Source organism: Moschus berezovskii, chromosome 11 (assembly GCF_049115385.1).
Source record: "Moschus berezovskii isolate FMDL1 chromosome 11, NW_MosBer_1.0, whole genome shotgun sequence".
Lineage (NCBI taxonomy): Eukaryota > Metazoa > Chordata > Mammalia > Artiodactyla > Moschidae > Moschus > Moschus berezovskii.
In genome coordinates, this window is record NC_142470.1 from 45,409,438 (window position 1) to 45,431,284 (window position 21,847).

Consider the following 21,847-nt stretch of genomic DNA (forward strand, 5'->3'; position numbering starts at 1 on the left):
TGTTTTAAAGTCTATTTTATCTGATAAGAGTATTGCTACTCCTGCTTTCTTTTGGTCTCTATTTGCAAGGAATATCTTTTTCCAGCCCTTCACTTTCAGTCTGTATGTGTCCCTCGTTTTGAGGTGGGTCTCTTGTAGACAACATATATGGGGGTCTTGTTTTTGTATCCATTCAGCCAGCCTTTGTCCTTTGGTTGGGGCATTCAACCCATTTACGTTTAAGGTAATTATTGATAAGTATGATCCCATTGCCATTTTCTTTATTGCTTTGGGTTCGAGTTTATACACCCTTTCTGTGTTTCCTGTCTAGAGAAGATCCTTTAGCATTTGTTGGAGAGCTGGTTTGGTGATGCTGAATTCTCTCAGCTTTTGCTTGTCTGTAAAGCTTTTGATTTCTCCTTCATATTTGAATGAGATACTTGCTGGGTACAGTAATCTGGGCTGTAGGTTATTTTCTTTCATCACTTTAAGTATGTCTTGCCATTCCCTCCTGGCCTGAAGAGTTTCTGTTGAAAGATCAGCTGTTATCCTTATGGGAATCCCCTTGTGTGTTATTTACTGCTTTTCCCTTGCTGCTTTTAATATTTGTTCTTTGTGTTTGATCTTTGTTAATTCGATTAATATGTGTCTTGGAGTATTTGCCTTGGGTTTATCCTGTTGGGGACTCTCTGGGTTTCTTGGACTTGGGTGATTATTTCTTTCCCCATTTTAGGGAAGTTTTCAACTATTATCTCCTCAAGTATTCTCTCATGGTCTTTCTTTTTGTCTTCTTCTTCTGGGACTCCTATGATTCGAATGTTGGAGCGTTTAACATTGTCCCAGAAGTCTCTAATATTGTCCTCATTTTTTTAAATTCGGTTTTCTTTTTTCCTCTCTGTTTCATTTATTTCTACAATTCTGTTTTCTAGCTCACTTATCCTGTCTTCTGCCTCTGTTATTCTACTGTTTGTTCCCTCCAGAGTGTTTCTGATCTCATCTATTGCATTATTCATTGTATATTGACTCTTTTTTATTTCCTCTAAGTCCTTATTAAACCTTTCTTCCATCTTCTCAATCCTTTTCTCCAGGTTATTTATCTGTAACTCCATTTTGCTTTCAAGATTTTGAATCATTTTCACCACCAAAATTCGGTAGATTCTCTATATCTTCCTCTTTTGTTTGTGTTGGTGGGCATTTATCTTGTTCCTTTACTTGCTGGGTATTTCTCTGCCTCTTCTTCTTGCTTATATTGCTGTGCTTGGGGTGGCCTTTCCCTCTTCTGGCCGTTTGTGGAGTTCTCTTTATTATGTAGTTTCCTCGCTGTGTGTGGGGTTGGACGGGTTACTTGTCAAGGATCCCTGGTTAGGGAAGTGTCGGTGTTCTGGTGGGTGGAGCTGGATTTCTTCTGTCTGGAGTGCAATGAAGTGTCCAGTAATGAGTTATGAGATGTCATTGGATTTGGAGTGACTTTGGGCAGCCTGTATATTGAAGCTCAGGGCTATTTTCCTGTGTTGCTGGAGAATTTGTGTGGTATGTCTTGCTCTGGAACTTGTTGACCCTTGGGTGGTGCTTGGTTTTAGTGTAGGTATGGAGGCGTTTGATGAGCTCCTATCGATTAATGTTCCCTGGAGTCAGGAGTTCTCTGGAGGTCTCAGGATTTCGGCTTAAGCCTCTTGCCTTTGGTTTTTGGTCTTATTCTTGGAGTAGTCTCTAGACTTCTCTGTCTGTCATTTCCAAGGTGGTTCCCTCTGTTTTAGCTTCTGTTTGCTGGTCTCTTTAGTGTTTAATTTCCACCCTGACACTAGGGTGCGGGTGGACACTTTTTAAGGCTCAGTTGTTCAGTCCTGTTCTGGGAAGGGAGGAACACTGCAGAAAAATATCTCTGGTGTCTATGGGGAGTGCTCGCAGTATCTCGGCCACACTGGGTTTGCCCCCACTCACAGCGTGTGTGCTGTCCCAGTCTACACTGCACAGGCTCTAGGTTGCTCTGCCGGGAACTGTCCGAGGTCGGCGCTGGGTTGTATGCACTTCCCAGGTCTGAGCTGCTCAAGTTCAGGTTCTTGGGTACTCCACAAAGGCGCAGACTTGGTTGGGCCTCGTTTTGTGCCTTCCCTGGTCCGAGCAGCTCAGATGACCAGGTGTTTGGCGAGCACGGTCACTGTGACTTATTGCCTCCCCAGTCCCTGCCACTTGGTTTTCTGGGTGTACAACCGGCGCACCTTCTCAGGTGGATATCGACCGGCCGGAGCCCAAGAAGTCTTGATTAGCAACAAGCCTGCCTGCAGTTTGTATCGGATGCCTTTCTGGGGCTGCGGTTGCCCCCTCCGGCTCTCTCCCCCTGCCTGTCTCGGCGGGGGATGGGGGATGGGCCGACCGCAGCCAGCTCACTCTGCTCAGTCCTTTGTTTTGTGAGTGGGGCTGGCGGAGTCTTAGGTTAGAGCTTTCCACCTTTTCGTGGGGAAGCTATCCCAGTCTGCTTTGCTATCCCCAGTTCTCTCAGATTGTTCTCGCGGCATTCAAGCCCAGTCCTCTCTCTAAGCAGTTCAGCTGGCTCCTCCCTGCCCAGCCCCCGCTTGCTAATGGCGTATGCAGGCTTCTGCGCTGCTTCTCCACTGGGAGTTACCCTTTGGCGGGTAATCTGTGGGTTTTAATTTTTTCTTTCTTTTTCCTCCCGGTTATGTGGCCCTCTGATCTTCCAAGGCTCGCCACAGATTCGCCAGTGAGAGTGTTTCCTGGTGTTTGGAAACTTCTCTCTTTTTAAAGCCTCCCTTCCCGGGTCGGAGCTCCGTCTTTACATCTTTTGTCTCTCTTTTTATCTTTTATGTTTTTTCCTACCTCCTTTCGAAGACAATGGGCTGCTTTTCTGGGTGCCTGATGTCCTCTGCCAGATTCAGAAGTTGTTTTGTGGACTTTACTCCACGTTCAAATGTTCTTTTGATGAATTTGTGGGGGAGAGAGTGGTCTTGTTGTCCTATTCCTCTGCCATCTTGTTCCTTCTCCCCCCCGAGTCAGGAACCAACTGCGATACTCCCTGGAACTGAGATACTGGCTGAAGACAAAAAAAAAATGTCTGCACGCAGGACCACAGCATGCAGGATTGGAGTTCCCCAACCAGTGGTTGAACTCTTGCCCTCTGCAGTGGAGGTGTGGAGTCAGCCACTGGACTGCCAGAGATGTCACAGGACATTTCTTATGACGTCCACTCCTTCAGGACTGGGAGAGATAACTGATTTACTTAATACATAGATGTAAACACGGAGACTTAGGCAAAATGAGACAGAGAGATATGTTCCAATCAGAAAAATATAGCAAATATTAAAACTTCAGATAGCATATTAAAACTTCAGAGCTATGTCAAGGCTGTATGTTGTCACCTTGCTTTTTTAACTTATGTGCAGAGCACATCATGCGAAATGCCAGGCTGAATGAAGCTCAAGCTGAAATCAAGATTGCTGGGAGAAATATCAGTAACCTCAGATATGCAGATGACACAAACCTAATGGCAGAAAACTTAAGGATCCTCTTGATGAAGATGAAAGAGGAGAGTGAAAAAGCTGGGTTAAAACTCAGCATTCAAAAAACTAAGATCATGGCATCAGGTCCCATCACTTCACGGCAAGTAGATGGGGAAACAATGGAAACAGTGACATATTTTGTTTTCTTGGGCTCCAGAATCACTGTGAATGGTGACTACAGCCATGATATTAAAAGGTTATTGCTCTTTGGAAGAAAAGCTATGACAAACCTAGATAGCATATTAAAAAGCAGAGACATCACTTTGCTGACAAAGGTCCGTATGGTCAAAGCTATGGTTTTTCCAGTAGTCACGTATGGATGTGAGAGTTGGACCAGACAGAAGGCTGAGTGCTGAAGAATTGGTTTTTTTTGAATTGTGGTGTTGGAGAAGACTCTTGAGAGTCCCTTGGACAGTGCGGAGATCAAACCAGTCAATCCTATAAGAAATCAACCCTGAATGCTCATTGGAAGGATTGATGCTGAAGCTAAAGCTCTAATACTTTGGCCACCTGATGTGAAGAACTGACTCATTGAAAAAGACCCTGATGCTGGGAAAGGTTGAAGATAAAAGGAAAAGAGGGTGGCAGAGGATGAGGTGACTGGATAGCATCATCAACTCAGTGGACACCAGCTGGAGCAAATTCTTAGAGATAGTGAGGGCCAGGGAAGTCTGGCGTGCTGCAGTCTATGGGGCTGCAAAGAGTTGGACATGACTTAGTAACTGAACAACAATAATCATGTATTTAGTCTTTAGCATGATGTCTTTAAAAACATTGTATATACTTTAATTAAAAAGTATTTTATTGCTGAAAATGCTGAGTATCACAGGAACTTTAAGCAAGTCTTAATCTTTTAGCTGGTGGAGGGCCCTGCCTCAATGTTGATAAGCTTTGGTTGCTGAAGGTTGGAGAGCCTATGGTAATTTCTTAAAATAAGATGACAGTGAAGTTCACCACATTGATGGACTTTCCACAAATGATTTCTCTGTAGCATGCAATGCTGTTAGCATTTTTACTTGAAGTAAAACTTTCAAAATGAGTCAATCCTCTTGAATCCTGCTGCTGTTTTATGAACTAAGTTTACATAATATTCTAAACCCCTTGTTGTCATTTCAGTAATCTCAATAGCATCCATACTAGGAGTAGGCTTATTTCATCTCAAGAAACCACTTTCTTTAGCCATACATAAGAAGCATCTCCTTAAGTGTTAAAGTATTCTCATGAGATTGCAATGAAATTCAGTCTCATCTTCAGGCTCCACTTCTAATTCTAGTTTTCTTGCTATTTTCACCACGTTACTGCCTCCACTGAAGTCTTGACCTCTTCAACATTGTCCATGAGGGTTGGAATCAACTTTTTCCAAACCTGTGTTAATGTTGATATTTTTACCTCTTCCCATGAGATATGAATATTCTTGATGGCGCCCAGAATGGAGTTGCTAAGTTGGACACAGCTTTGCAACTGAACAACTAGAATGATGAATCCATTCCAGAAGGATTTTTTCTTTCCTTTTTTTTTTTTTGCCATGCCACATGGCTTACAGGATCTTAGTTCCTGGACCAGAGATTGAAACCAGGTCCCAGCAGTGAAAGTGATGAGTCCTAACTGTTGGACCACCAGGGAATTCCCAGAAGGTTTTCAGTTGAATTTGCCCAGATCTATTATATGGATCACTATTTATGGCAGCTATAGCCTTAAGAATTGTTTGTGGTAAACCGTAAGACTTGAATGTCAAAATTGCTCCTTGATCCATGGACTACAGAATGATTGTTGTTCTAGCAATCATAAAAACAACATTAACCTAGTTGTATATCATCTGTCAGTGTTCTTGAGTGACCAGATGAATTGTCAATGAACAATAATATTTTGAAAGAAGTCTTGGTTTCTGAACAGTAGGCTTAAATTATTTAGTAAGCCATGTTGTAAACAGATGTGCTGTCATCCAGGCTTTGTGGTTCCATTTATAGAGCACATTGATTTTGATTTGATTTGATTTTTCCCGCTCAGTCGTGTCCGACTCTTTGCGACCCCATGGACTGTAGCCTGCCAGGCTCCCCTGTCCATGGGATTCTCCAGGCAAGAATACTGGAGTGTGTTGCCATTTCCTTCTCCAGGGGATCTTCCCAACCCAGGGATCGAACCCGGGTCTCCTGCTATTGCAGGCAGACGCTTTATCCTCTGAGCCACCAGGGTAGATTTAGCAGAATCTTCAGGGTCCTAGGATTGGTTGTGCATTGGCTTCTACTTGAAGTCACCAGCTGCATTAGCCCCTAACAAGAGAGTCAGCCTGTCCTTCAAAACTTTGAAAACAGTCATTGACTTTTCCTCTCTAACTATGTAATTTCCAGATGACATCTGCTTTCGATAGAAGGTCGTTTATCTACATTGAAAATTTGTTGTTTATTGTAGCCACCTTCATTAATTGGGATTTACCGGGTGGCTCAGTGATAAAGAATCCACTTGCCAATGCAGGAAACGCAGGAGATGTAGCTTTGATCCCTGGATTAGGAAGATCCCTTGGTGGAGGAAATGGCAATTGACCTCAGTATTCTTGCCTGGGAAATTCCATGGATGAAGGAGCCTGGCAGGCTATAGTCCATGGGGCTGCAAAAGAGTTGGACCCGACTAAGCACAAGCACTTCGTTAATTATTTTAGCTAGATCTTCTAGATCTCTTGGTGCAGGTTCTACATCTATACTTCTTCCTTCACCTTGTATTTTTATGTTCTGAATATGGTTTCTTTCCTTAACCATTGTAAACCAGCCTCTGTTAGCTTTAGACATGTCTTCCACAGCTTCTTCACCTTTCTTAGTCTTCATAAAATTGAAAAGTTAGGACCTTGTTTTGCAGTAGGCTTTGGCTTATGGAATGTTGTGGCTGATCTGTCCAGGTCACCAACTCTTTCTCCATTATCACCAGTAAAGTTGTTTCTTAGCATTTGTGTGTTCAGTTAAGGAACAGTTTTTCCTTTAAGAACCTTTCCTTTACAGTCACAGCTTATCTGTTTGACTCAGGAGGCCTAGCTCTCAGCCTTTCTTGACTTTCAACATGCATTCTTCAGTGTATATGTTAGTCATGTCCAACTCTTTGTGACCCCATGAACTGTAGCACACCAGACTCCTATGTCCATGGAATTCTCCAGGCAAGAAAACTGGAGTAGTTTGCCATGCTCTTCTCCAGGGGATCCTCCCGAGCCAGAGATCAAGCCTGGGTCTCCCACATTGCAGGCAGTAAGTTTATGGGTCTCTCACATTCCTCAGTAAGCTTAATCATTTCTAACTTTTGATTTAAAGTGATTTAAAGTGCAATTCTTCCTTTCACTTGGACACTTAGAAACCTCTGTAGGGTTATTAATTGGCTTAATTTTAACATTGCTCTGTCTTCAGGAATTGTTATTGTTATTCAGTTGCTAAGTGCTGTTCATCTCTTTGCAACCCCATCGACTTCAGCATGCCAGGCTTCTCTGTCCTTCAGTATCTTCAGGAGTTTGCTCAAACTCATGTCCATTGAGTCAGTGATGCCATCCAGCCACTCATCTTCTGTCACTTCCTTCTGCTGCGCTCAGTTTTTCCCATCATCAGGGTATTTTCCATTGAGTTGGCTCTTCACATCAGGTGGCCAAAGTATTGGCGCTTCAGCTTCAGCATCAGTCCTTCCAATGAATATTCGGGACTGATTTCCTTTAGGATTGACTGGTTTGATCTCCTTGCTGTCCAAGGGACTCTCAAGAGTCCTCTCGCACCACAGTTTGAAAGCATCAATTCTTTGGCATACGTTTTATTTAGTAATAAATACACATTCAGAAAACTCCAGGAGATAAGGGGAGGACAGGGAAGCCTGGCGTGCTGCAGTTTGTGGGGTTGGAAAGAGTCAGACACTGAGCCACTGAACAGCAACAAATGCATTCAGAAAAAATCAAGAGAAAAACACAGTGTTACTAATAGCTGTCTCTGAAGAGCGGAAATACAGGAAATTAAACTTTTTTGTTCTTTTCTAGGTTTTATACAGTGAACACATTACTTCTGCAATCAAGAAGCCAAATTATATTAACATAGGCATAAGAATGATAGAAAAAAAGGAAATGAACACTATGAATAAGGGGGTGGTGCACACAGGTCCCAGGAGGCAGTGAGATCTGCCCCAGCTGGATCTTCATCAGGGCTTATGTGTTCTTCCTGAGAACATTCTTTTTGAACCCATGTGCAATCCTACTTCTTTAGGGCTCAGCTTTACTAAATCACCTAGAGAAGCCTTCACTGCCATTGAGACTAAGTTCGTAACCCTCTTAAATATTCTCATTATGTTTAACATTTAAAGTAGTTTTTGAATTCAGGTATAATTGAGTTATAACATTAGTTTCCAGCATACAGCATAATGATTTGGTAAGTCTGGTTAACATCTACCACCATACATGGCTATAATTTTTTTTCCTGTGATAAAAACTTTTAATATTTATCTCTTTGAAATTTTCAACTATGCAGTACATTGTTATTAGCTGGAGTCACCATGCTGTACATGATATCCCCATGACTTGTTTATTTTATAACTGAAGTTTGTACCTTTTGATCCCCTTCACCCATTTCATCTACCCTCCCCTTCACCCTCCTGACTTTGGCAACCAATCTGTTCCCTGTGTCTGTGAGCTTGTGGTTTATTTTTATTTTTTTTTTAAGATTCTGCATGTAAGTGGAGTCCTACGGCATTTCTCTCTCTGACTTGTTTCACTTAGCATAATGCCCTCGAGGTCCATTCAAGTTGTCACAAATGGTAGGATTTCATTCTTTTGATGGCTTCATTCCATTCTGAATATATACCGGCGTCTTCTTTATCCATTCATTCATTGATGGGTTCCTCGATCTTGGCTATTGTAAGTAATGCTGCAGTGATCATGATATAATGGTACCTATAAGTTTTTGAATTAGTGTTTTTCTGTTCCTTGGATAAATACCCAAAGGGGAAGTTGCTGGATCACATGGTAGTTCTACTGTTAACATTTTGAGAATCCTGTATACTGTTTTCCATAGTGAATGCACTGATATACATTTCCACCAGCAGTGCTGAAGTGTTCCCTGTTCTCCACATCCCTCATCAACATTTGTTATTTCTTATCTTTTTGATAAATGTTATTCTAAATAATCTGAAATAATCACAAAGTTTTATCGGAAACTTGATAGTATAGAGACTTTTTTTTCTTGAACCATTTGAGAGTAAGTTACCAACCTGATGCCTCACCACTCCCAAATACTTTAGTGTGTATTCCCTAAAGAAAAGGTGTTGTCCAGCGTCATGTATATAACCATCAGAATCAAGGAATTAATGGTAATAATAGTACTACCATCTAATACTCAAGAGTTTCACACACGGTCCTTTTCAAAAAAAATTAATTAATTTTTTGGTTGTGCAGGGTCTTCATTGCTTGTGCAGACTTTCTCTAGTGTGACAAGAGAGGGCTATTCTGTAGCTGCATTGTGCAGCTTCTCATTGTTGTGGTTTCTCTTGTTTCAGAGCAAGTTCTAGGGCACATGGGCTTCAGTAGTTGTGGCCCGTGGGCTTAATAGTTGTAGCTCCCAGGCTCTAGAACACAGGCTCAGTAGTTGTGGCACATCGGCTTAGTCGCTCAATGACATGTGGGTTCCTGGATCAGGAATCAAACCCACGCCTCCTGCATTAGTAGGCAGATTCTTCACCATTGAGTCACCAGGGAAGCCCCAATTATCCTTTTTATAGCAAATGGTTGTTGTTCAGAATTACGTTACATTTAGTTATGTCTCTTTCATCTCTAATTCTGGAACAAATCCTTCAGCTTTTTAATTTTTTAAAATTTATTTTTTAACTTCTGTGACTTCAACACTTTTGAAGATTTTATACCACTTACTTTGTAGTATATCCCTAAATTTAGGTTCAGATTATGTTTGTTTGGTGGGAAATATACAGAAGAATAATGCTGTATTCTCAGTGAATCCTAACATGCAGTGCACAGTTTCAATCTGTGTCTTTACTGATGGTGTTCATGATCACTTGGTTAAGGTAGTCTCTGCTAGGCTGCTCCACTGCAGTTACTTTCTCCTTTAGAATTAATATTTTGTAAGGTGTTACCTTGAAAATATGTGAATATCTTATTCTTTATTAGACTTTAAATGTATTTTTAATAGGTGTATGTATTTTTTTAAAAGCATGAATGATCTGTGATGATCTTTTATTTTTTTATTTTGCCGTGTGGGCTCTTAATTCCCTAACCAGGGGTTGAACCCATTCCCCTTGTGCTAGAAGCACACAGTGTTAGCCACTGGACTGCCAGGGAAGTCCCTAAATATATTTTTAACTTAATTTGTCCCTGTGGGCTCAGGTGCCATTTTATTCAGTGATTTTAATCCATTAGTACCATTATTTATTCTGATGTTTAAGTTGTCCCTGAGTGGTCAGTGGGACACCTTGCAAGCTGACTTCTCTTATCATTGTGCCATGTCCCTGTCAATACTTGGGCATTTCCATTCTTTCTGGCACAACAGATCTGATCTATCAGACTGTCATTATATTGATACCTTCCCTTCCTCAGTGCTAGAATCAGCCAGTTCTGTAAGGAGCTTGGTTCCTTTTAGAGGAGAATGGTTTCTAGAAGCCAAGGTGTGCTTCAGGTGCACTCATTGCTCTTGGAGTATTGTTGTTCCCAGGCGCTGTCAGTGGCCAGAGCTTAGGGTATGTATGTATGTATGCATACACACTGACTTGCATCCACATTCACATCTGTACCTCTGTATATTGAAAACCATGAGTTTACACCCGTACCTTAAATTCTAATCTATCACCACGGGGTTCATTCTAATGTTCTCTCTTTTTTATATTTGTACTTCTCATACAGCGGGAGAGCTTTGGCTTCCATATCTTTATTTATTTAAAATCACCCTGTATGCAGACAGTCTCCTATCTCTTTGGCAACTCTCTTCCCTGCATGGGTATCTTTGTAGGTTCTGACACCCTTTGTTGGGCTCCCCCTGTATGTGGATGTCCTCCACACTTTATTCAGCCTCTGACAGCCAACATGAGGCCATTGCTCCTTTGAATGTCCCTCTCATCCTGCTAGGGCTCTGACATACCATGTCAGACTCACTCTTCGTATCCCCATCTTGTCCTGCTTTTGTTTTAAGAGCCATACTCTGGTCCAAATACAGTAGTTCAGACTTGTGCACAGAATTCATGGCCACTTGTTATCTTCATAGTTCTATTCTGCTGCTGCTGCTGCTAAGTCACTTCAGTCGTGTCCGACTCTGTGCAACCCCATAGATGGTAGCCCACCAGGCTCCGCTGTCTCTGGGATTCTCCAGGCAAGAACACTGGAGTGGGCTGCCATTTCCTTCTAGAGATGTAATATTTGGATGCATGAAATGATGGAATATTGGAGGATATTGCCTGTGTACAATAATGTATATGGTTCTTAGATTTTTTTTTTCAATAATGTTTTTATTATTCCTGGGTCGGGAAGATCCCCTGGAGAAGGGATAGGCTACCTACTCTAATATTCTTGGGGTTCCCTGGTGGCTCAGCTGGTAAAAGAATCCTCCTGGAGTTCAGGAGACCTGGGTTCAATCCCTGGGATGGGAAGATCCCTTGGAGAATGAAAAGGCTATCCACTCCAGTATTCTGGCCTGGAGAATTCCATGGACTGTATAGTCCATGGGGTCACAAAGAGTTGAACACAACTAACTGAGCGATTTTCACTCACTTTATTAAAGTATTATATGTATATTGAAAAGTGTAAAGATTATAAAGATATGTTTTAAACTATCAAAAAGTGAACATACCCATAAAGTCTTCACCTAGGTCAAGAAATAAAATGTCAGTATCCTAGGAGCCTGACCCATGACCTTTCCCTGGCACTCCTTATTAGATACTGTCAATATAACCAACAGAAAGAAACTGCACTCTTTAAAATATATGTCTCAATTAGTGGCATAATGAAAAAAATGGAACGTCAGTAAGTATACATGATTGACTATTTTGAAAAACTATATTGGAGAAGTTAATTATAGCTTTTTGGGGGGAAGTTTTATCCTTCAGTTTGAGAACGTTCAGAGCAGTCAATCACTAGGGGGCAGCCTGTACTGCTTCCACTTTAGAAATAGTTGTATCCTTTTGTTGGTAACTTGAATTATTTTACATGGAAGGAAGCAAATGTTACCTCAAGAGAAAGAAGTATTTCAGTGTTCACAGATAGGAAGAAAATGGGCAGTTATTTTATTCTCCTGTAAATCAACTATAAGGACAGATTCCATGGTTAAATCTCTCTCAGCATATAGGAAACCTAACTTTGCTTTTGTAACCCCAGCAGAGCATCCGAACTTGAATCGGTTTGGAAGGGTTTTTGAGTCTAAAAAGCTTCAGATAATTTATCCATACCTTCCTTTAATCCTTCCTTTTCTTCAGATTTCCCCAAAATACCCTCCTGGATTCAAGTTAAGTCAGAGGAAAAAAAAAAAGCCACAGCTCAGAATTCTTTTAGCCACTTTCATTTGGTATTCCTTTTGGTAGTGCCCTGTGAAAAATATCAGAAGAAACTTGAGAGAAAAAAGTTGGTTGTCCTTGACATCAGTTCTTTACCCTTCCTTTCCTCATGCCACTCTGGTTTTGTATATTTCTTTTCTAAGTGGACTGATAAACTTTGCATTTCGTGCATATCCCTAGAATAGACGAACCCATGTCTGGATAATTTCGAAATATTTTATTTCCAGTAACATACAGGTTGTGTCTGTCCTCTCCCTATCCACTCCCAACCCTGCCTTATAGTATGGGTTGGCTTCTTGTTCTCCATAACTTTTTACTATAATGTTATTTCTTCCTTTCTATAGATAGAGACATTGGGATCTACCAGTATTATGACAAGAAAGAGCCATCAGGTAAAGTATCTGTTCTACTAAACTGATTTTATAAACTTACTATTCTAAATTATAAAATACTGACTTAAAAACTCTGTTTTTATGCACTTTAAATTCTAGAATTTCGAGAAAGTTTACTCCGATTCTTTAGAAAAATGCTAAAGTTAATATCTGTTTTATATAAAATAAAGCAGTATTGAGAAAATGCTATAGCAGAACGTGAAAATTTTCATTTTACTTCTGATTAAACTGATAACTGGACAGTATGTTCTCATTTTTTTATCACTGTCCCAGTAGAGGGCATTGTTAATGCATGGGTCCCACTGATGCTGGTCTCCCAGATCCTTACCTGATATCTGGAATAGGCATTTCTGAGTGAATGATCAATTTTCTTTATCTCATTAATCCTGTTAATCCCAGAAGTTTCTTGATGGGCCAAAAGGTCTTCCCAGCTAGAGTTACTTCCTGTTTGGTCTCTGTTGAAGTGGAGCTTGTGTGGGCATCCCATGTGCTTAGCTTGGTGGTTAATAGGCCGACTTCATGGTTCTGATGACAGACTGAAGTAGCTTCTGTTCTGGGCTCAGTTGCAGTTCCCTTCCCTATCTGATGAGATTGCAAACTCAGGATATTGGCCCACCCGTTGTGCTGTGTAAGCCTTTTCACTTCAAATTTAGGAAATCTTCCATGAACTGAAAACATCCAAATTATGGCATTTTCCAACTGCCTTTTAAAAAGTTTAGCATAATTTATTAATCTCAATAATGTGCATATGCACATATAAAATTAAGTATAATAAAATTAATTTCCACTTTTTAATCTTTTTTCTAATCTCTGATCTGCAAAATCAGCAACAGATCATGGTAACTTAGAAGAAAAGCAGAGGCTGGCCGAATGTAAGTTTACTTTATATTTTTTTGGAATTATTATAAAACTGGAATTTTAGTATCCCTGAAGATTATGTCTTAAAATATATTTTAAGCTGTCTGTACAAATAGGAAATGTTATTCCTTCCATATTTCTTATAAATTTCTACTGTTTAGATAAATAAACATATGAGTAAGAATTATATTGTTAGAAATTTCTGATTTAGACCATTGAAATCTCTCTCAACTTTTGGTGAGATATATGCTTATGTATTTCTTAATGAACTGCATTTATCTTATTTAATACCATGGTTCTGTTAACATTGTATTATCCATATTATACCTAAATTATTATTTTGTTTTAACCGTTGTAAGAAAATAAGATTTGTAAATTATCAGTATTAACATTTTATTCTCTCTAGTCTTTACTAATTTCAAATATATAAACATGTAATATATGTAATATGGCTACAGTATAATATGGCTAAAATATGACTGTTTTATTTAGAATATAAGTGGGGCTAAATATTCTACTTGTTCTCATTTTAAATGGTCAAGCTAACATTTAGTTTTTAAAAATACTGTATTAGTACTTGTGGGAGAGATTTGAAACTTTTTATATATGCTCTGCACATTGTAAATTATGTTTATAGAAGTCATTAATTTGCTAAATAAAACAGCATTCTCCTATAAAAATTTTAATGTCTGTATATATTTTATACTACATACATAATGCACATAAAACACATGTGCACACATTTAAAATTGTTTAGGAAAATTCAGAGATGAATTCATTTTTGTGATGAAATAGGTGTCATATCACTGTAATGAATTTATTATTTTAGTTTGTTTTAGGCTATCATTGAGATTCTATTAAATAACAACTTTTAAAACAAGGCAAAGGCTTATTATTGAATTGTGGTGTAGATTTTAGAAAGAATTATTTTATATAGAAAAGAGCACTATTAGTGTCTATTAAAATTTAGATTTCCCTCAATTTTATCCTTAATGTGTGATGCTTAATTTTAAATTCATTTTCTGCATATTATTTTTAAAATTTTATTTATTTCCTCACTATATTCATTTACTTGTAGAAGTTTTTAGATCTGATAGATTATTTGCAGAGTTTAGAATTTCTTTTGTATTGAATTTTTAAATTATTTATATGAAGGTAAATTTGCTTCTGTGGTAAAGAGTGGATCATTAACTATTACATACTGGGTTCACAAGCTTTGGAAACTTTCCCAGGGATTCTCTGAGCATTGTTAGTTGTCATCATAAAGTTATGATCATGGAGATTGTTTTGTGGTAAAAATCCTGTTTCTATGACAAAGCCTTTCAAAAAACTGTCATTTGATGATGGAAATGAAGGCTACTTCCTTTCAATTAAGGAGGTGTTTAATTTTAATCTTCCTAAGGCACACTGCTCGGCAGAGTTTCCTTTTTAAATCATGTTCAGCTAACTGTAGTACATGTTTTGTTTTCTAGCACGAGATTTTCCATGGACACTCAAAAACAGACGCCCAGAAAAACTTCGAGACTCACTCAAGGAGTTGGAGGTATCTTTCCAAAAGTTTCAAAAATGGCAACAAACAAATCTGTTTTAAAACATCTTTCAACAGCTTTAATTTTCATAAAGGGTCAACTCTCCTGGTGATGATAGTGTTGCTTTTGTCCAGTGAGGAGTTCCAAAACAGTTGCATCTTTGTGTGGCATGCTGATATTTATATATATATATATATATTTTTTTTTTTTTTACTTGTGAATCAGAAGCACTTTAACTGATAACGACAACGTGTATAGCCAACTGCAGTCTCTCTTTTTCTGTTTTCTTCAGGAGCTGATGCAAAATAGTCAGTGTGTGCTGAGCAAATGGAAGAACAAATACGTCTGTCAGGTAAAAAGGCTTGACATGCTTTCGCAGTGTTTAACCAATGGAGCTGAAAACTATGCAGTAATTGGTATTCTTGTGTTATGACAGGTAATGGACATAAACTTTTCAGGAGCAGGTAATTCATAGTTTGAATTCTAGTCATTCTAGAGCTAACATGTGATTGACTCAGGCTGCCTCATTAATGAGTGTAGTTGTACTGACACTATAAGCATGAATAACCATCTTTTCAGATGGTATTTTTTGTCATAGATTTAATCATATTTTTGAATGAAGGTGAGACCGTGGGACAAAAAGTTTTTTGACCACTCTTGTAAGCATTTATGCACAGCATACTTATGGAAGTTGACAAGCAGGCTAGCATTAGACCTAACATAAGACATTTGCTGTTACTTTTCAAATCCTCTAAGCTGCACTGTTTAATATGGTAGCTAGTAGTCACCTGTGGCTATTTAAATGTAAATTTAAACTAATTAAAATTAAAAATTCAGTTCCTCAGTTGCACTACCCACATTTTAAGTGCTCAGTCACCACATATTATCATGTAGTCAGTATAGATGCAGAGCATTTCCATCATGTAATGTTCTTTGGGATAGCACTGTTAGAGCCTGGACAAGGTGAGGTATATGTTGAATGGGTCTAGATTTAGGACATAATAATCACTTGTCCATTGATCACAAAATAATGGACAAATGTCTCAGCTGTGTCAATAGGCTTAAAAAATACTGTCTGCCTGGAAAAATGTTACTTGCTTATGATAAAAAGTCATTAGTCATATTCTATTCTTACATGTAGTTTAAGTTACATCAGTACTACTTGTAATTATAGCTATTTTATGGAATTAAATATACTGTATCAACTCAAATTCTTACTTGTTTACAATCTGATTTACATATTTTAGGTCTGACTACTCTTGTTTGAAGTTTAGACCTGTGGCTCTATCCATAAATCTACAACATTGAATTTGTAGTAATTACAAACTTATCTTAATCTACTATTTAAGTGAGTATAGACTCTCATTTTAGTGGACTCTGGTGTTTCCTCATTTTTTGTTTAAACTAGTCTCCTTTTACTCACAAAAGTGACTTTAGTTACCTCCTCAACCATCACAGTTACTACTTTCCAAAGACTGTTTACAAAGCTGAATTAATATTTTAGAACTATAATACTTCTTAAAATAAACTTAGGATATTGTTGAAAAGGATGAAAACATGTACACCCGGGGTGGATTCATGTCAATGTATGGCAAAACTAATACAATATTGTAAAGTAATTAGCCTCCAATTAAAATAAATAAATTTTAAAAAGATAAAAATTAAAAAAGAAATAAAAATTCATAATTTGTTTTCATAAAAGTTTTAATCAAACTTTAAAACTTGAATACAAAATATGTACTAGAAAGTTTTAAACTTAGTACAACTCAAATTTTACTTCTCAATGTCGTTACTCACTTTAAAAGCTGGTTCAAAATTCTTTGACTGGAGGGCAAGCCTACCACCTATAGCAAGAGGTGTGTCTCATGGCCTCCACCCTTACCATTGCACAGGTAAGTTGGAACTTGTCAGGCATCTTAAAATATGCAGTGGAGCATCCCAGTAGGCAATACTTTTTAAATAGACTTAATTGTATTTTAATTTAATAAGCAGGTTTGTGTGTACATGTGTATAGGAGGATATGAAGAGGGATATCCCTCACCGATGAATTAATTCACCTCAGAAAATGAATTTGCATGATAGAATATATATAAAGTTACTCTTGTAATTTATAGCAACCTGATAATACTGATTTCTTAGGCCGTTGTACCAATGAGTCTGCTTTTAACATTTCCAATGGAACTTATCTTTATGTTCTGTCATATTTTGTAATTTCTTTCTATGATTGATAAGATATTCTTTAAATAAACCTTTTAATATCAGCACATCTTTAGTGTGTTAATTTCAACAGGATAACTTGACCTTTACTCTGCCCACAAGTCCAGGTTAATCTCCACATCATTAGGGCCTATTTTTAAAAATTTATTTATTTTAATTGGAGGATAATTACTTTACAGTATTGTGATGGTTTTTGCCATACCATAGGCATACATGTGTCCCCTCCATCCTGAACTCCCTCCCACCTCCCTCTGCATCCTATCCCTTCAGATTGTCACAGAGCACCAGCTTTGGGTGCCCTGCCTCATCCATCAAACTCACACTGGTTGTCTGTTTTACATGTGGTAATGTATATGTTTCAAATCATGCCACCCTTTCCTTCTAGGGCCTTTGAAAGATCTCCTAACATTATCCACCCACTTCCTCAGTTTCTAGACAGGACTATTAGCTAGGTCTTCTGAAAATATGTTTGTCTTATTCTTAAACATTTCTAGTAGGACAGTAAATTAAAAATTTGGTGCTCAAGCTAAATTTTCAGAAGGATCCCCTTAACCTTTTGTTAGTAGGAAAATAAGCAAACATCTCTACAGACTCTCCAGGGGGGTCCCCTTTTTTGTGCATTATCCAGTATGGTGACTCTAAAGATAAAATGAGCTTAATTTTTATTAATAATTTCTCCATGTATTTAACCCTAAAATGGCAGCAGTTGACCACAACATAATATTCTCTAAAAGAAGTGGGAAAAAGTTCCTCAGTATCATGGTGCTAAACATAGTTGGACTCTTCAGTTTCTGACTGTGGCCAGTCCTTAACTAATATAAATCTTTTAGCCCCACCTGCCCCCATTCCCCAGGAAAGGGACAACTTTAGGCTATATAGGATTTCTCATGGTTATCTTCTTTTCAAGGGATCCTTATTTCTTCAAAAGGTTCAATTGTTCAGGATTTAGCAAGGCATCTACAACAACATAAAGAATTTCAGGAGATGCAATCTGAGCCTGGATTTTCCCCTCTGATGAATGTTTTTTTTTTAATAGGTTATCACTATTATCAAAGCTAAGTTCATGTTGTTGATTCAGTGACACATAAATTGTACCATTTAAAAACTAATTCCTTCTACTTGTAAATTCAGAACAGTTTATAAATCTAGACTTACCTATACATACGTTCTTTATGAAATTGTCTTTTGAAGTTGGTTTTTCAGACTGTATCTAACCCTAGTTTGAAATGAATAAAAAGTGAGATATAATGTAGAGTTGTAGTTTTACTAGCTATTACATATATTTCTCATTGTTTTTATGGTCTCCTAAAATTATTTTGAGAAAAGCTTAGTAATTTCCTGCTTTGAATTTCTTAATCCATTTTCCAAACTATTCTTAGGGAATAATAGTTTCAGCATTAATATACTATTGTCCACTGCTGAGGTGAAAATTTTTAATTCCTTAAATTGTTCTTTAAGTCACATTCACGTTTTCAGATTACTACATAAGTAGTTAAAAGCAATATAATCATTAAGATTGATTTAGCTTCATGTATATTGATTTTAGATTAAATGGTTTAAATCATACATATACATTCAACTATAAAAGTATGATATAGTCATCTTTACCTTGATTTCTTTCTATATTTATTTGACATTTCCAGATACAATTTTAAAATGCCAAGAAAAGAGAGTTTTCTTTTTAAATTCTTACAATGAATTACTTGACAGGCTATGTAAAAGTAGAAATTATTTTCCAAGCCTATCACAGATGAATTGTGACCTTATGGAGCCCCCCAAAATAAAGTCTGACATTGTTTCCACTGTTTCCCCATCTATTTCCCATGAAGTGATGGGACCAGATGCCATGATCATTGTTTTCTGAATGTTGAGCTTCAAGCCAACCTTTTCACTCTCCTCTTTCACTTTCATCAAAAGGCTTTTGAGTTCCTCTTCACTTTCTGCCATAAGGGTGGTGTCATCTGCATATCTGCGGTTATTGATATTTCTCCCGGCAGTCTTGATTCCAGCTTGTGCTTCTTCCAGCCCAGCGTTCCTCATGATGTACTCTGCATATAAGTTAAATAAGCAGGGTGACAATATACAACCTTGACGGACTCCTTTTCCTATTTGGAACCAGGCTGTTGTTCCATGTCCAGTTCTAACTGTTGCTTCCTGACCTGCATACAGGTTTCTCAAGAGACAGGCCAGGTGGTCTGGTATTCCCATCTCTTTCAGAATATTCCACAGTTTATTGTGATCCACACAGTCAAAGGCTTTGACATAGTCAATGAAGCAGAAATAGATGTTTTTCTGAAACTCTCTTGCTTTCTCCATGATCCAGCGGATGTTGGCAATTTGATCTCTGGTTCTTCTGCCCTTTCTAAAACCTGCTTGAACATCTGGAAGTTCACAGTTCACATATTGCTGAAGCCTGGCTTGGAGAATTTTGAGCATGACTTTACTAGCGTGTGAGATGAGTGCAATTGTGCGGTAGTTTGAGCATTCTTTGGCATTGCCTTTCTTTGGGATTGGAATGAAGACTGACCTTTTCCAGTCCTGTGGCCACTGCTGAGTTTTCCAAATCTGCTGGCATATTGAGTGCAGCACTTTCACAGCATCATCTTTCAGGATTTGAAATAGCTCAATTGGAATTCCATCACCTCCACTAGCTTTTTTCATAGTGATGCTCTCTAAGGCCCACTTGACTTCACATTCCAAGATGTCTGGCTCCAGGTGAGTGATCATGCCATCGTGATTATCTTCGTCGTGAAGATCTTTTTTGTACAGTTCTTCTGTGTATTCTTGCCACCTCTTCTTAATATCTTCTGCTTCTGTTAGGTCCATACCATTTCTGTCCTTTATCGAGCCCATCTTTGCATGAAATGTTCCCTGTGGGAAGCAATAAAAATGTGTATAAAGTGTGAGCTGAGTTCCCAGCATAATCTAGTCAAGGAAAAGAGATACATAAAATCACTAGGATGCTAGTAAGTGCTGAGTTGTGTGACACTAAGTTAAAAAGATAGTAAGAATTTACATGTTGATGTTTGGTAGAAATCAACACAATACTGTAAAGCAAATATCCTTCAATGAAAAATAAATACTTTTTTTAAAAAGTAAGAATTTAGAGAAAGCACAGAGATTAACCTGACAGTTTGGATTTAGGCTAAAACATGAAAACTAGAGGTGGTTTGTACAAAGGGCAAATGAAATGGGATAATTATTTTCTGTAAACAACAAAGTAGGGGGTTTCTGGACAAGATGCTAAGCACAGAGTGGAAGTAAGATGCCCAGGCTGAAAATAACAGAGATTAAATTAAGAGTCTGTATCTGGAATGGTGAGATCTTCCCCAGCTCCTTCCCTCCTCCAGCACTGAGGCTTATATCTCACTGTAACTTAGAGGATTCTTCTCTAACAAAGTAGATTATTACTCCTGGTTCAGTTCAGTTGCTCAGTCATGTCCGACTCTTTGCGACTCCATGGACTGAAGCACGCCAGGCTTCCCTGTCCATCACCAACTCCTGGAGCTTTCTCAAACTCATGTCCATTGAGTTGGTCATGCCATCTAACCATCTCATCCTCTGTCGTCCCCTTCTCCTCCTGACTTCACTCTTTCCCAGCATCAGGGTCATTTCCAAGGAGTCAGTTCTTTGCCTCAGGTGCCCAAAGTATTGGAGTTTCAGCTTCAATATCAGTCCTTCCATTGAATATTCAGGACTGATTTCCTATAGGATAGACTGGTTGGATCTCCTTGCTGTCCAAAGGACTCTCAAGAGTCTCCTCCAGCACCACAATTCAAAAGCATCAGTTCTTCGGCGCTCAGCTTTCTTTATAGTCCAACTCTCACATTCATACATGACTACTGGAAAAACCATAACTTTGACTAGATGGACCTTTATGGGCATACTACTGTCTCTGCTTTATAATATGCTGTCTGGGTTGGTCATAACTTTGCTTCAAAGGAACAAGTGTCTTTTAATTTCATGGCTGCAGTCACAATCTGCAGTCATTTTGGAGCCCCCCAAAATAAAAGTCTGTCACTGTTTCCATTGTTTCCCCGTCTATTTGCCATGAAGTAATGAGACCAGATGCCATGATCTTAGTTTTCTGAATGTTGAGTTTTAAGCAAAGTTTTTCACTCTCCTCTTTCACCCTCATTAAGAGGCTTTTTAGTTGCTCTTTACTTTCTGTCATTTGAGTGGAATCATCTGTATATCTGAGGTTGTTGATGTTTCTCCTGGCAATCTTGATTTCAGCTTGTGATTCATGCAGCCCTGCCTTTCGCATGATGTACTCCAAATATAAGTTAAATAAACAGGGTGACAGTATACAGCCTTTTTGTACTTCTTTCCCAATTTTGAACCAGTTAGTTGTTCCATTATGGTTCTATAGACAGAACTAAATTCAGGGAATTAAAGTTAATTCCCACAGAGAAATAAGAGAAGTTCTTGAATTTCTGAAACAAGAATTGGTTGCTATTTGAAAAATGAATACTCAAGGAAAAGGAAAGGAGCTGCTGCAAATGAAAAATACGACAGCATAGACAGAAAAACTAACAGAAGAACTGAAAGATAAACTTATTAGTAAAATATCCCTATAATGCAGAACAGAGTGACAAAAGAACATAGCAGTGAACGGTAGGTAGTATAAAATAGAAAAATTAGAGTAGCACGTCAGAAGGTCCAATATCTTACTCATAATAGAAAATAGGAGGGAAGAAACAAACAACAAAAGTAATAAAAGAAAATTTCCCAGAACTAGAGGATGTTTGTTTCCAGTTTGAAAGGACTCAGTGGTTGAAAAAAGATTAATATCAAGGTATATTTTGTGAATTTTAGAAAACCAAAGTTAGAGAGATGATCCAAAAAGTTTTCACAG

The 21,847-nt window shown here is 38.3% G+C and overlaps 1 protein-coding gene across 8 annotated transcripts in view; it reads left to right on the forward strand.

Annotated features, from left to right (window-relative positions):
- WDPCP (WD repeat containing planar cell polarity effector) overlaps positions 1–21,847 on the forward strand; it is a 385,832-nt gene that overhangs the window by 107,436 nt on the left and 256,549 nt on the right. For all 8 annotated transcript variants that reach the window (XM_088841307.1, XM_088841310.1, XM_088841313.1 and 5 more), the window contains 4 exons: positions 12,338–12,385; positions 13,213–13,257; positions 14,716–14,786; positions 15,065–15,124. In XM_088841307.1, the coding sequence (XP_088697433.1) occupies positions 12,338–12,385; positions 13,213–13,257; positions 14,716–14,786; positions 15,065–15,124 (224 nt within the window). The remainder of the gene's footprint in view (positions 1–12,337; positions 12,386–13,212; positions 13,258–14,715; positions 14,787–15,064; positions 15,125–21,847) is intronic.